The 16,707-nt window shown below is 38.8% G+C and overlaps 1 protein-coding gene across 1 annotated transcript in view; it reads left to right on the forward strand.

Moving 5' to 3' along the window:
- The window catches only part of Copb1 (COPI coat complex subunit beta 1), a 47,538-nt gene extending 44,066 nt beyond the window's left edge, over positions 1-3,472 (forward strand). The window contains exons 21-22 of the mRNA XM_042691384.1: positions 2,273-2,428; positions 3,093-3,472. Of these exons, the coding sequence (XP_042547318.1) occupies positions 2,273-2,428; positions 3,093-3,152 (216 nt within the window). The 3' untranslated portion in view covers positions 3,153-3,472. The remainder of the gene's footprint in view (positions 1-2,272; positions 2,429-3,092) is intronic.
- Positions 3,473-16,707: the final 13,235 nt, after the last annotated feature.

A 16,707-nucleotide genomic window follows, 5' to 3' on the forward strand; every position in this document is an offset into this window, starting at 1 on the left:
AGCTCTCTACCTCTTTGAGCCACAGCTCCACTTCTTGAGTAGTTAATTGGAGATAAGAGTCTCATGGAGACTTTTCTGCGCAGGCTGCCTTTAAACTGTGATCCTCAGATCTCAGCCTCCTGAGTAGCTAGGACTACAGTTATAAACCACCAGCAAGCTACCAGCGCCAGGCTTAGAATATCCTTATATCTGATTGAGTAGTACATTAGTTTCCTGGCTTTTTTTTTTTTGGTGGTGGAGGGGCCTGAACTCTGGGCCTGGGCGCTGTCCCTCAGCACTTCAGCTCAAGGTTAATGCTCTACCACTTGAGCCACAGCGCCACTCCAGCTTTTTCTGCTTATGTGGTACTGAGGAATCTAACCCAGGGCCTCATGAATGCAAGGCAAGCACTCTGCCTCTGAGCCACCTTCCCAGCCCGTTTTCTGGCTTTTTTATGTTTCTTCTAGTATCTACTTGTTATAATTCAACTTAAGAAAAACTTGTTCTGTTAAAAGTACTTTTTTTTGTTAATTTTTTTTGTCAGTTGTGGGGCTTGAACTCTGAGCCTGTGCATTGTCCCTCAGCTCTTCAGCTCAAAGCTAGCACTCTACAACTTGAGCCACAGCACCACTTCCAGTTTTCTAAGTGGTTTATTGGAGATAAGAGTCTCACAGACTTTCCTGCCCAGGCTGGCTTTGAACCGTGATCCTTAGATCTCAGCCTCTTGAGTAGCTAGGATTACAGGCATGAGCCACTGGCACCCCACTACGAGTAGTTACTTTTTTTTTTTTTTTTTTTTTATTGTAAAGCTACTATACAGAGGGTTACAGTTACATGAGTGAGGTTATGAGTACACTTCCTCTTGAACATTGTTACCCCCTCCATTGTTTTCCCCCTACCATCCCCTCTCTCCCTCCCTTCCCCGAGGTTCTTTTTTTTTTTTTGATTGTGATTAAATGATTACATAATTTCAAAGTCACAAGTTCATTCTAACTTCCCTGGAGCAAATTGTCTACCACAGTCTGTAATATATAACAGTGTTCACATGTTATATACCATATTTGTGATCAGCAGCATGAGGATATTTAGTAGTGGTTCAACCAGATGAGCGGGAGTTCTTTGTTTCTTAAGTCCTGTTAGTTTTGTCGTATCACCTAACCTTTTGGATTTAGCATCCACTTATGAGGGAGACCATGTACCGTTTGTCTCTTCGTTCTTGGCTTACCTCGCTCAACATGATTCCTTCTAGCTCCATCCATTTCCCTGCAAATGAGTAGTTACTTTTAAAATGTTTAAATCTACTTAACTTTCTATTCAAGTATATTAATCCTATACGTTCTTGGTGCAGTGGCTCAACTGAGTTATCAAATTTGCTTTTTTCTTTTTGGCCTTCTCTTGATTCAGATAGAGGCTTATTTAGAAATATTTTTTCTTTATAAAACTCTGTTAGTGTTACAGTATTCATATTATTAATGAAATTTGTGCTGTCAGGTTGAGGATATAACTCAATGATAATGTGGTTGCCTGCTGTGCGCGCACGCATGAGCGCGCGCGCACGCACACACACACACACACACACACACACACACACACACGAGAAACTTAAGTTTTTTGCAAAACAAGTAGGTTTAATTCATATGTTAGTTTATTTAGTAAATACTAAGTCTGCAAAAAGTATTCTATTCCTTCATAGAACTTAAAAAGAGTTTGGCATAAGAGGTAAACAATCAAAGTATGCAAATACAAAATGGAAAAAATACAGTTTTTAAAGTCAGGTTTATTGGTTTATAATACACAGTGAAATCCATACTTTTTATATGCATCGTTGTAGAATTTTGGCAAACTATAATATGATCCTGTAACTGCCACAGTATGAGAGATACATATACTTTGTTGAATGGCAACTCATTTGTACTTAGAGATAAAAATAAAATTAGAAAAATAGTACATAGAAACATTTATTTTTTTGTGCTAGCACTGGTGCTTGAATTCAGGGCCTTTTACTGTCTCTTGGCTTTTTTGTTCAAGGATAGCATTCTTCCACTTGAGCCACAACTTCACTTTGTTCTTTTTGCTGGTTAATTGGAGATATGGGCCTCGTGGCTTTATCTGCCCAGGCTGGCCTCCAAGTGAGATCCTCAAATGTCAGCCTCTTGAGTTGCTAGTATTACAGGTGTAAGCCACCAGAGGCTGGTGTAACTAATATTTTAAATAGCAATTCTCTTATGCTATTTGGTTTTGTCAGTGGGTAGTTCTCTAGTAAAGTATTCAATTTATCACAAATTCCTCCCAGGCCCTTTCTGGTTACTGTGGCTTTATGGCAGCCAACCTTTATGCTCGTTCCATATTTGGAGAAGATGCACTTGCAAATGTCAGCATTGAAAAGCCAATTCACCAAGGACCAGATGCTGCTGTTACTGGCCATATAAGAATTCGTGCAAAGAGTCAGGTAACAATACCTTTATTTTGAGAGCATCTTTGAACTAAACAAAAGGGAAAAAATTTATGTCTTTCCTATTTCTATAATATAATATCTTCTGTCATATTTACATTTTGTGCATGAATGTTATTTAATAAAAATACTACTTTTGCTTCCTTAAAATGGCTATCTCCTGAGTCTGGGTTTTTGTTGTTGTTGTCAATCATGGAGCTTGACCCCAGAGTCTAGGTATTGGCCCTGAGTTTTTTGCTTAAGGCTAGTGCTCTGGCATTTTGAGCCATGGCTCCACTTCTGGTTTTTAGGTGGCTAATTGAAGATTTTTCTGCCTGGGCTGGCTTTGAACTTCAATCCTCAGATCTCAGCCTCATGAGTAGTTAGAATACAGGTGTGAGCCATTAGCACCTGGCTATTCTGGAATATTTTCCCAAAACCAGATTGATTGCTGTGGGATGTTTGTCAGATAGATTTTGCATAGTTTTGTTTTTTAAAGCACTGATGTTAATCTATCACCAAAATGGACTTAATAATGTTTTGCTAAGTCTGTTTTTGTACACCCTAGGTTTTGTTTTTGATGTAGTGACATTGAATAGAGGCTTAGTTAATTTGGAATAATAATAATGTACTGCTTATACATACTTTCAATAATTATAAATATTTGCATTCTTCTTTACAGGGAATGGCCTTAAGTCTTGGAGATAAAATCAACTTGTCTCAGAAGAAAACAAGTATATAAGAATAAACAAAAACTTCTTGAAGCTTTATAGTTAAAATTTAGGTATGGGCTTACTGGATTCCATCATCTTTTGTACTCTTTGATGCTTTATGTTATATATAGAAGCTGAGTTCATGCTAAATGCAGACTAGCCTATAATTTATAGTGTTTCCCTTAAATCAAGATTGAGTTCAAAATTTGTCTTTTGTCTTAACAGTCCTTAATGCTCTCCTCAAAGTATATAATGTTTTTGCCTATACCAAGACCATTTTCACAGTACAATAAACAGATTTATTCATAAATTTTTGTTACTTTATAAATAAATAATTACTTAATTTTAATATGGACCAATGGATTTCTTTTAATTGAGTTCTAGATCCCTATTACAAAGTTACTTTTTCTTATTTGAAAGTACCAGGATTTGAACCCAGGGTCCTCTCATTCTCACTCAGCTTTTTGCTGGCCAATTGAAGATAGGAGTCTCTCCAGTTTGTCTGCCCTGGCTGTCTTTAAATAGTGATCCTCAGATCTCAGCCAGTGTGAAGCACTGGCACCCAGCTTAAGTTACTTTTTAAATCATTAATATATTCAGTTTTATTAAGAGAATTTATTTTTTTTTGGGGGGGGGGTCCAGTCATGGAGCCTGAACTCTGGGCCTGGGCGCTGTCCCTCAGCTCTTCAGCTCAAGGCTAGCGCTCTACCACTTGAGCCACAGTGCTACTTCCGGCTTTTTTCTTTTTTGCTTATGTGGTGCTGAGGAATCGAACCCAAGGCCTCAGGCATGCAAGGCAAGCGCTCTACCACTGAACCACCTTCCCAGCCCTATTAAGAGAATTTATAAACTCAGTGATATAAAATGAATCAAGCCTTGATTTACTTGATCAATGTTTACTTATTTAATACTACAGCATCAGTCCCTCTAAAATGCCTGTGTGAAGGTCTTTTCTCAAACTTAGCTCCAGGGAGAAAGTACCAAACTAAACAAAACAACAATTTTTTTTAAAACTTGAAAGAAAAAAAGATCACCTTTAGTTTAAAGAAATTTTTTGAACCTTGACTGAAATAGATAAACTGCTCTTGATGATCCTAAGTCATAATACGAAGCAGATAATCCAAAATAGATATTTTTTGTCATTCCCATTTAGTTTTGAGTGTTCTGTATTTGTTAGAAATCAAATTGGTCCCAGCCACTTACTAAAGCTATCTGGGAAGATTAACTCTAGAAGATTCAATAAGCTCTTTTATTTCCAAATTACCTCTTCCTTATTCATTATCTTTTGATCACTTTACTAGAGTTGGGCACATCAACCTCCTTCTCCATTATGATTTCAAGTCTGTTTCTGAATAGAGTTTCCCACCTTCTTTGCACTATTTTTTTGGCCAGAAATGATTGAGGTAATCTGATCTTTCAGCTGAATCGGAACTTAAGCCATTATTCTTTGTTTCCATCTAGGACTTCAGTCTAATTTCCCATAAATCCACAGATAAAGTCTGTGAAAAAGTGAAAGCAGCATCTTCTATTTCAATGAGAACAGAATGATATTTTGTGTGTAAGGAGATTTATACTTGTATGATGTCATAAACTTCGAAGCCACTTTAAAATCATTAAGCCAGAAAAATACAAAACCAGTGGCTACCAAGTAGGAAAGATAAGAGGAATGTATTGAATCTAAAGGGTAGAGACATGATGGAAGAAGAGGAACTAATGTAACTTTATTTGGATTTAGATTATTTCCCACATTCTTCAGTTGAACATTAGTTTAATTAGATATCATTAGGTATTCTGGGATAAAAAGGATCTCGTAGTAGTAAATTTGGGAACAGCTGCTTAGTGTCTCATACTGGGGATTCACTGTGAATATTAGCATATTACATGCAGATTCTGAAAGATCCTACAGTAAAGATAGTTTAGTTTGGCTTAATCCAGAATATTCTAAGCTTGCTTGACCAAAGAATCCTTTCTTAGAATACCTATAGACTTAGGATATGGGTAGTAGTCTTGTATTCACAATCAATTTAACGTTTCAAGGAATTATACCTATATATGTCCTAGAATGCCTCATGTTCTTGTTATCAGATTGTCTCGTTGCCTTTTTTTTTTCCTTTTGAGACATGATCTCTCTCTACAAACCAGATCTATCTGCCTCAGTCTCCCACGTCCTAGGATTATGCTAGGATTAGCTATCCCTGAACTTTTTGTTGCTGCTGTTGTTCAAGGCTAGCAGCACTATACCACTTGAGCCACAATTCCACTTCCAGCCTTTTTGGTGATTAATAGGAGGTAAGAGACTTAAGGACCTTATCTTCAGGTCTCAGCCTCCTGAGAAGTTATAATTACAAGCATAAGTACCTGTGCTTTGCACATTGCCATTTTTGAAAAAATTAATTGTAACTACTCAGGAGGCTGAGATCTGAGGATAACAAAGCCATCCTGGGCAGGAAAATCCATGAGACTCTTGAATTAACCACTAAAAAAAGCCAGAAGTGGAACTGTGACTTAAGTGGTAGATTGCTAGTTTTGAGCAAAAAAGAGCTCAGGAACGGCACCCAGGCCCTGAGTTCAAGCCCCAGGAATGTAATTTAAAATAATAATAATATATATATATGGAAAAATAAAAGGGAAAGAAGTTAATGCAGTTGTCAGAAGTTAATTGCAGTTGAAGCTGCCTACTTCATTTGCTTACCTTTAGCTATATGTGTGTGGTGGTTGTGAGATGAACTGCTTAGCAGAACTTTTATTTAGAGGAGCTTTTTACTCTGTGCCCTCTCTATTTGAATGAAAGATGCATACATTGAGAAGTGTTAGATGTTCACACAAGAAGATACCATCTAATTAGGACCATAATGTCTTGTTAGAGACTACATATTATCTACAACAAGGTACAAGCTTAATATGTTAATAATGTATTAATGTATTGAATGAATAAACTTGTAAATATTAGGACAAAATTATATTTCAGTACTGTCATGACACTAGAGGGAGCTCTATGCAGCTATTTTCATTTGGAAATTAGACATCAGTATTTTAAAGTTATTAGAAGAAATGGCAAGGTCATTTTTTATTAGCAAAGTAATTCATAAATAATAAAAATATAAATTAAGATACATTGAGCTGTTTACCTACTAGTAGAAAATTTATCTTTTTGTTATAAAACAACTTAGCTAGGCACCATGGCATACACCTATAATATCAGCATTTGGGTTTTGGTTTTTGTGGGTTTTGTTTGTTTGTTTGTTTGTTTGCCAGACCTGGGGCTTGAGCTCGGGGCTCTGTCCCTGAGCTGCTTTTGCTCAAGGCTAGCACTTTACACTTAAGCCACAGTGCCACTTCTGGCTTTTTTCTGAGTAGTTTATTGAAGATAAGAGTCTCATAGACTTTCCTGCCCCAGCTGGTTTTGAACTGCAATCCTCATATCTCAGCCTTCTGAGTAGCTAGGATTACAGGCATGAGCCACCAGGCCTGGCTAGTAACAGTAGTTGAAAGGTGAGGCAGGAGGATCATGAGTTTTGGCTACATAGCCAGACCTTGTCTCAAAAAACTAAAATAAAAAACTTCAAATACCAAGATGAATGCTGGTATTTTGCGTCTTGTCAGGGTTTTCTACATGATAGTTTATCCTTTGTTCTGAATGCTGCCCTCAAATTAGGGTTAGTCAGACCAACTTCTTGCTTTATTGTCATCTCTCGGATTCTGTACACCATTAAAGGAAATATTCTGTATCTCCAGGAGACATAAAAGTTACCAGTTATAGTAGAGAAGTTCAGTTTAGAATCCTTTCTTGGCCACTCTAATGATAAAAGCTAACATAAGCTGGGTGCTGGTGGCTCAAACCACCAGAAAACTGGAAGTAGTGCTGCGGCTCAAGTGGTAGAGAACTTGCCTTGAGCTGAAGAGCTGAGGGATAGCACCCAGTCCCAGAGTTCAAGCCCCACAACCGACCAAAAAAAAAGCTAACACATTGGACCTGGGATATAGCTCAATAGGAGAGTGTTTGCCTTTCATACACTAGACCCTGGGTTGAATCCCCAGCACAAAACAAAAATAGTACAACTTATTGGCTGCTTGCTTGTGACAGCCAGGCATTACATTTCAGAGTTGTTTCCATGATGCAACCCTTACAATGACTCTTTAGGAAAATTCTTATCACTCACACATGATTACATTCTCAGGAGAAGTTCTGGGCTAAATATGAGAAATGAACCCAGAAATAAAGCCAGGGTGTTCTTGCATCTAGTCACACATTTTTACCACTGTATCATTTCTTTGTACCTCAGTTTCCTTATTGTGAGATACTATGATGTCTAATTCATGAAACTGATGAAAAATACAATAATATTATTCAGAGCATGATATTCCTTAATAAGTGTTCATCCATTTTCATCCCCATTCATTTTCTTACAGTGAAAACCTATTCTTTGCACTGAAACCTGTTCCCCCTGTCCATAAATCTCCCTCAAAATTCTTTGAGAGAGAGAGAGAGAAAGAGAGAGAAAGTATACTGTCCAGAGGGGTTACAGTTACATGAGCCAGGTAATGAGTCCCTTTCCTATCAAGCATTGTTACCCCCTCCGTTATTTTTTCCCTACCATCCCTTTCCTCCACACCTCCTCAACTCCTCCCTCCCCCCAACCAAAGTTGTAAAGTTCATTTTCAACATAGTGTCTTGTATATCTCGTTGTTACAATGAGTCATCCTGTAACCTTATTTCAGCATTTTGTTATTTTCCTTCCCCTCCCCAAATTAGAAAAATGTATATACAAGATGCAGGACACCAGAATTCAATACAGTGACAACAGGGGTTATACCATGGGGGAAGAACATACAAAAGAAACAAAAATCACATAGTACATTATAAGTACCTTAAAAAGAACAGCAAGAAAGATAAAATCTCTTGTGTCCCTATCTTGGGGTTCATTTCGTTTAGCATCAGCTTATATGGTCATATGAACAAAGCGTTTTTATAAACCTCCCTCAAAATTCCTTATATCTTCTTTTTTTTGGTCGTTTTTTTGGGGGGCTTGAACTCTGGGCTTGGACGCTGTCCCTGCACTCTTCAGCTCAAGGCAAGTGCTCTGCCACTTGAGCCACAGCGCCACTTCTGGTTTTCTAGTGGTTTATTGGAGATAAGAGTCTCACAGACTTTCCTGCCCAGCGTGGCTTTGAACTGCAATCCTCTGATCTCAGCCTCCTGAATAGCTAGGATTTCAGGCATGAGCCACCAGCACCTGGCTTCCTTATATCCTTCTTGAAAACTTTTTGTCAGTCATGGGGCCTGATCCTGGGCACTGTCCCTGAGCTCATCAGTTAAGGCAAGTGCTCTACCATTTGAGCCACAGTGCCACTTACAGTTTTCTGGTGGTTAATTGGAGGTAAGAGCTTCAGACTTTCCTACCTGTCGAGCTTTGAATCGCAATCCTCGGATCTCAGCCTCTTGAGTAGCTAGGATTACAGGTGTTGAGTCCCTGGCACTTGGCAACTTTTTGTTTTTGAGACAGGGTCTTACTAAGTATCCCAGGCTGACCTCAAGCCCTCAATCCTCTTTGAGTGCTGAGATTACAAATGTGTGCCTTCTTGAGTTCCTCTGTGTGTGTGTGTGTGTGTGTGCGTGTGTGTGTGTGCGCGCGCACACGCGCTCACACGAGAGCGGGTGCGCACATGTACCAGTATGGGGGCTTGAACTCAGTGCCTGAGCATTGACCTGTAGCTTTTTTGCTCAAGGCTAGCCTTCTGCCGTTTGAGCCACACAGCTTTACTTTGAGCTTTTTGGTGCTTAATTGGAAGAAAGAGTTTCACAGACTTTCCTACTTGGGCTGGCTTGGGATGGTGATCCTAATAGCTTCCTTTTTTTTTTTTTTTTTTTAACACAAGGAATATGGTTAAAAGAAGCTTAATTTCTTGAGAATTCTTTAATTGAGGTATAATTGTCCCTAAACTTTGTAACTGTTGTATTAACTCTGTTTTAATAAGCTCTTGGCATTTTACCTGTCAACTTGTTATTTGAGCCAAATTATGCATCACAACCCACATTTCTCATAGATTGCCTATGATGAACATATAGGCCTTATTTAATTTTACAATGACAGTTAAATGGTTCTTTAAAAAAAGCGAATACTGGGGCTGGGAAGGTGGCTCAGTGGTAGAGTGCTTGCCTTGCATGCCTGAGGCCCTGGGTTCGATTCCCCAGCACCACATAAACAAAAAGAAAAAAGCCGGAAGTGGCGCTGTAGCTCAAGTGGTAGAGCGCTAGCCTTGAGCTGAAGAGCTGAGGGACAGCGCCCAGGCCCAGAGTTCAGGCCCCACAACCGGACTCAAAAAAAAAAAAAAAAAAAACGAATACTAAAGATAACATGTATTGGGATTATAAAAACAATATAATATTTAGGGCTACTCACTGATGAGAAATTACTTATAATATCTAGCCACATCCTTCTGGCAGTGACAGGATTTCTCTGAAGAGTCTGCTATGACAAAAGAATGCAAATAGGATTTGTGCCTTCTAACTGGGGTTCTACCTATAATTGTGGGATTTTAAGAAAATGTACACTGTATATATTCTGGAATAACTGTGAAACCAACAAGATATATGAATGGAATGTAGCACTGTGGACTGAAATAGCTCTGAATGAGTCTACCTAAATCTAACCCAATTCTAATCCCAATTTTCTAAGTAACTTTGCAAAAATAGGCAGGTATATCTGAACCCGTCTCATTAAATAACAGTTTAGTTAATCTCCAGGGTTTCCATATGGAAAAGAAAGCCTTGTGTTTTTAGAGCTACCTCTCCAGCAGAATTTTAAATCATTCTCACAGATAGCTCAAATCAACACTATAAAATGGGGCTGGAAGTACAGTTCAGTGGTAGAACTCTTGTGCATGAAGCCTTAGATTTGCTCCCCAGCTCTCAAAAAAAAACCAAAAAACAGAGAGAGGGAGAAAGGAAGGAAGGAAGATAAAGAAAAAAGGAAGGGAGGGAAAGGAATGGGGGAAGTAAGTCATTTATGCTAAGGAGGGAGGGAAGGAAAAAGGAAACTGTAAGATACTTAGGCTAGAAACCCATCAGTTATCCTTTATTCTCATCTCATCAAATATCAAGCCTATGCTCATTGTTTATACTCAGGAGGGTGAGGCAGAAGGATGGAGCTTCAAGGCTAGCCTAAGTAGGCTACATAAAACCCTATCATTTTCCTATGACCAAGTGAATTAAGCATGTAGCCACAAAGATTATAAGCAGGGCTAAGGATATAGTTCAGCAGTACAACACATCATAAAGGCTTTGGGTTCAATCTCTAGTTCAAAAAAAAAAACACCAGCCCAGAGCCAGTAGCTCAGGCCTGTAATCTTAGCTACTCAGGAGGCTGAGATCTGAGGATCATGCTTAAAGCCAGCGGGGCAGGAAAGTGTGACTCTTACCTCCAATAAACCACTAGAAAACCGGAAGTGGCTCTGTGGCTCAAGCGGTAGAGCGCTTGCCTTGAGCTGAAGAGTGCAGGGACAGTGCCCAGACACAGTTTCAAGCCCCATGACCAACAACAACAACAAAAAACTAAAAACCACAAAACACTGAATCAAATTACACCATGAACATGTGCTTATAAAATAATAGTTGTGAGAAAGTATTCTGTAAGAATGTATGTCTCAAGTAGGGTGCCATTGGCTCACACCTGTAATCCTAGCTACTCAGGAGGCTGAGATCTGAGGATTGTGGTTCAAAGCCAGCCCAGGCATGGAAGTCTAAGAAAGTCTTATCTCCAGTTAACCACCAGAAAGCCGGAAGTGGCACTGTGGCTCAAGTGGTAGATTGCTCGCCTGGAGCTGAAGAGCTGAGGGACAGCGCCCAGGCCCAGAGTTCAAGCCCCATCACGGACAAAAAAAAAAAAGAATATGTCTCTTACATTAAAATGAATTTGGATGTATTTTAGACATACTGCTAATCTTTCCAAGTAAATAGAAAATTGATCACTAGTAATACCACTAGTACAACTTGAAAATTAATGGCATTTCCCCCACCCTATTTACTAGGTGTGGCTAAGATATTTCATCTGTGTAGTCCCTTATTCCAGCTCTTAAAACTGTTATATCTGTGATCTCGATCTCTTCAGCTTCAAAGTAGCTGAAACCTCATCCTGTTCTGGGCCCACCCAGAGAACTAGCATCTCTTATGAGAAAGCATTGCATTCCCCTGGGAGGGTGGAGACTGACCCTGCTGGACTTCACCAACCAGCCAATAAGGAAATGCCCAGTTGACTGAGTCTGTCTGCAAAATGGCTATATTTTACCAAGCTGTGCAAATCATTTCTTAAACCCTAGCAGTATAAAAAAAAAAGTGAGCTTAATGGATCATAGTCAGTTCTCTTTCTACAAGATTTTTAAGGTCACCCTTTAAAAAAAATTGACCCCTTGCTTTGAATAAAGGTGTGGTTCTTTCTGTTAGACTAGGAGTGTGGTTTTTCAACTACCCCAGCTAGAACACAAGTATTCCACAGCTACACAGCTATAAATAGATAATGGTGATCTCTTTCCCAAGTCCAAGGAAACAGAAATTGATAGAAAATTTTGTTCATTTTATGTGTCTTCTCTATAAATGTTTTTAGTATTTTAGTACCTGCTACAAAAATTTAAAAACACTAAAGAAGCATTATGAGACTATTTGGCTAGCTTAATGTTCATGATCTATCTAATAGCTTATTTTTGTGGCTCTGTGTGTTCCTGGTGGTTTTCTATTATTGTATATGTACTTTTTGCTACAAAATTGTTCTTTATTCACCAATTTAAATGTGTCAATATTTCATGATGATAGCAAAGGTGACACCTCTAGCTTATATGTCTTGTACAATTTAAATCCTCATGCAGTCTTCTAGATCATGTACCATAGGGCACTATTGAATAGAAGAATCTAAGATCAGGAAAAGTCCTGGAAAAGAATGTACTGGTTTTGGCAGTCAGCCTCTTAAGATTTTTTTTCCCATTACCCAGTAGAAGGTGCAAGCTGGGTTCTGACTGATAATACCTACTGTATATCTAGTGTTGTGCTATTTTGAAGTTACTCAGCCTGAGATAAAGTGTGGCATATGGGCACAAAACAGCCAGTCAGAACACTAGTTCAGCTAATCAGAACACTAGTTACTTAAATCTTTTACTTGAGCTTGGGGGAGTTTGCTGTTATTTTCTTGAACAGGTTAATGCCTTTAGTTTTTATTATTTCTCCCTTGTATAGTCCAGTTATACTTAGATTTGATCTTGAATGTCCCTTTGGTATGCTCTGAGTGTCTTTTTTGGGGTATGCTCTGAGTGCCTTTGACTGTTCTAATTCCTCTGCTTTATCTTCAACCCTTGAAACCCTGTTTTTGACTTCTTTTGTTCTATTGCCTATGCTTTCAACTGTTTAGTATAGTGAGATAGAGCTCTTCATGCTTCCTAGCTCTTTATTGATGTCATTTTTCATGTCCTTCATAAAGCTCTTCATGCTTTGTAGCTCATTGATAGTGTCTCTCTTGTCCTTCACTTTTTTCATTATTTCGTCTTGCTATTTGTCCACCTTCTTTTGGTATTTTAGATTTTTGAGGATCTGCTCTTTTATTTCATCAGTAATCTTCCTCTTCAATGCTTTAATGATTCTTTCATTGTCTTCCCCTGTGTCGTTGTTTTTCAAGAATGGAATGTTGGCAGCTGAGTGCCGGTAGGTTAGGCCTATAATCCCAGCTACTCAGGAGGCTGAGATCTGAGGATTGTGGTTCAAAGCCAGCCCTGGCAGGAAAGTTTGTGAGACTCTTATCTCCAATTAACCACCAGAAAACTGGAAATGGTGCTGTGGCTCAAGTGGTAGAGTATTCCCCTTTAGATGAAGATCTGAGAGACATCGCCCAGGCCCAGAGTTCAACCCCGACAACTGGCCAAAAAAAAAGAATGTTCCTTGTTCAATGTGGTGATCTTTTGCTATGATTTACGGGTTTAAGATTTGTAAAGATTCTTCAATATAGCTCAGTTGTAATGGGGAGGGGTGACTTGAGAGCTTAACTCTAAGTAGGGAAGATTAGAATTCTAAAGCAAGCAAAAAGTGAGGGGAATAGTTTGCTCAAGAGATAAGTGGGAAAATGAATTGCAAGTTTACAGAAGAAAGAGAAGAAAGAAGGAAAAGAGGCAAAAAATGAGAGGGGGCAGGAGGGAAGAGAAAAATAAGGCCAGATGCCGATAGATCACGCCTATAATCCTAGCTACTTGAGAGGCTGTGATCTGAGAATCAGAGTTTGAAGCCAGCCCAAGCAGGAAAGTCCATGAGACTCTAATCCTCAATTAACCACCAGGAAACCAGAGGTGTCACTGTGGCTCAAAGTGGTAGAGTGCTAGATTTGAGAAGAAAAGCTCAGGGACAGTGCCCAGGCCCTGAGTTCAAGCCTCACAACCAACAAAAAAGAAAGAGAGGAATAAGAAAGACATACCTGGAAGTAGAGATGTGGTTCAAATGGTAGAGTGCTAGCCTTCAGCAAAAGAACTCAGGGACAGTGCCCCCCACATACACACATCTATTAAAAAAAAAAAAAAAGTCATGAATTCTACTCCAATGAAGAAAACAAAATTGAGAAGTGATAAGTATTAATCCCTAAACACTAGTGCACACAACTATAAACAGCCTAAGCCAGGTGCTGATACACATTTAAGCACCCTTATACTTTTTAAAATGAGAGAAGAGAGAAAAAGAAAGTTACTTAAATCTTACAATAGAAAAATTACAACTGCTTCAAGAACACAGAAAATTGGTAGCTATTAGAGGAAATTAGGCATGGTTTCATAAAATGACATTTGAACAAAGCCTTGAAAAGTAAAATTAACCTGCTGAATAGCAGATAAGAAATAGTGAAAAACCATTCCAGCCACAGAACAGCTTGGATGAAGTTACAGGTATGTAGCCCGGAGAAGTGTCGGCAGGCAGAGGCAGATGGTGTGGCTGGAGATGGTTGCCAAAGGTCAGATCAAAAGGACAGGCTGAGAGCTGGGCATGGGAATACATACACTCGAGCTACTGAGTTTAGGGACAGCCTGGGTCACAAATGGAGACCCTGTCTCAAAAAGCACTTCAACTTTAGCTTATAGGGAATGAAGAACTAAAAATTTAAGGAGGCAAGTGGCTCAGAGATTAGTGTTTAGAAAACAAGCTAGACAAGATTGAAAGTGTGGGATAACAGGATCCTGTTGTAGAAATCACTTCAAGAGTGAGTTTGAAAGAACACAGTGTAGAGAGTAGGACATAGTGGAGGCAAGTAGGGGCCTTAAAAAAGTTACAAAGCCGGGCGCCGGTGGCTCACGCCTGTAATCCTAGCTACTCAGGAGGCTGAGATCTGAGGATCGAGGTTCAAAGCCAGCTCGGGTAGGAAAGTCCATGAGACCCTTATCTCCAATAAACCACTAGAAAATTGCAAGTGGCGCTGTGGCTCATGTGGTAGGGCGCTCACCTTGAGCTGAAGAGCTCAGGGACAGCACCCAGGCCCAGAGTTCAAGCCCCATGACCGACAAAAAAAAGTTACATATAGCCAGGCACCAGAGGCTCACGCCTATAATTTTAGCTACTCAGGAGGCTAAGATCTGAGGATCCTGGTTCAGAGCCAGCCCTAGCAGGAAAGATCGTGAGACTGTTATCTCCAATAAACCACCAGAAAACCAGAAGTGGCTCAAGTGGTAGAATGCATGCCTTGAGCTGAAGAGCACGGGGACAGTGCCTAGGCCCAGAGTTCAAGCCCCATGACTGACAAAAAAAAAAAAAAAGCAGCAAGTTGCAAGTGAGTTCAAATGATGCTCTGATAGATGAGTTGGCTTACTTTTCTTATGTAAAATGGAACCATCTTGTTACCCTTCCAGTTTTAAAGAGTTCTTGAAATGACAATGAAATGTTAGCTGCAAAGGTGTGTACCAAGGGGCAATGGAGAGGTTATTAATGATATTGTCAGAATGGTCATCTGTAGAACTAATACCATGAGGTCAGATGAATTAAATTTATCTCACAGATTAGTTTTCTTATTACTTAATGCTTCTAAATCATAGCATTGCTCTCTCACCCCTTCCTCCCCCCCTTTTTTTAAGATGAGCAATACATGTCATCAAGGGGATTTCCAGGAATGCTGGGGAGGCAAGTGTGGCAAAGAGAAAGTATGTAGTCTTCGGAGTAAGATAAACCTGGAATTAAATTTTCCTTGGTAATTTATTAACTACGGTCTTAGGCATGTTATCTCAGCCTTTTTTCTTTTTTTTTTTTGGGGGGGGGTAGGTCCTAGAAAATGGAAATGAATAATGCCTACATTGGATAGTTATTAAATAAAATTCTTGCTAGTATGAGGCATATGAAAGAATGTTCCTTGCTCCCCTCCTCCCTTCTTCATTTTCTTCCTATTTGGCCCAGAACTCAGAATTATCTGTTTCTCATATCCCAGAAAAGTTGAATTATGCAGGGATTTGGATATGTATGAGACACGTTCAGGTTTGGAATGTGGTTCAAGTAGTAGATCTCAAGTAGTAGCCTGGTAATTGCAGGGTCCTGAGTTCAAACCCGATGGTGTGCTCTCAACCCCTCCTCAAAAAGGAATGTTCAGCTGCCATATCTTCAAGCCAAAGTCTTTTAGACTGAGTGGTCACTGAAACCATCAGATACTCCATGGAATTACTTTAGAGCACAATTTGTGTCATATTTTTCCGGAACGCCACAAGCCTCATCACTTTACACATCATTCAGGAAGTTACTCACTTATCATAGACTTCCAATCAGCTCATACATATATGCTGTGTCATATTCCTCTGGCAGTGTCATTGCCATTTTTTTAAATGGGATAACTGCTTTTCAAAAAGACAAAAATGTGAAGTGGTATTTATTTATATATATTATACATATACATAATTATATATACATATAACCATATAAATATATAAATATGAATTACATATAAAATTTATATATAAATATATGAACATATTTACAATGTAATTATAAACGTATAATTATATAATTATATATAAAATAGTTATATGTAATATATAATATATATTCCTGATTCTAGGTACAATCTCAAAAAATAAAACCACAGTTAATCTCTATCCTCATTGAAATTCCAATAGCATAGCTGGATTCTGCCTCAGTTTTTGTGGTTAACTTTTTGTTTTCAATGCTGAGGATCAAACCCAGAACTTAATGGGTACTAGGCAAACACTTTACCACAGAAGTACATCCCCAACTCTTTTTGCTTAAGATTTTTTTCCATAGTGAGGTGCTGTATTTTCACATTCATTTCTAAAAATTTCTGTTTTTTGTTTTTAAATTGAGCTCCCTACTTTGTGAAAATACAGTTCTGGTCATGGAATGGTGAATGAGATGCAAAATCTTTGCATTTGTGAGCTTACAAATAGTTGTTCTTCTGTAACAGCTATCAAATAAAGTATTTTCATAGTGGATGAGTGCTAAGAAGAAAATGAAAATGCTAGTGGGATAGTGGCTGGTAGGTAGGAGAGTAATTTAGAAAGGGAGAGAAAATCTGAGGTGAAATGAGACAAAATGGCTGGGATTTCCCCGTTTTTGTGATAGAGGAATAAAGTAGC

The sequence above is a fragment of the Dipodomys spectabilis genome, unplaced genomic scaffold (genome assembly GCF_019054845.1).
Source record: "Dipodomys spectabilis isolate Male_0828 unplaced genomic scaffold, ASM1905484v1 ptg000145l, whole genome shotgun sequence".
Classification (NCBI taxonomy): Eukaryota; Metazoa; Chordata; class Mammalia; order Rodentia; family Heteromyidae; genus Dipodomys; species Dipodomys spectabilis.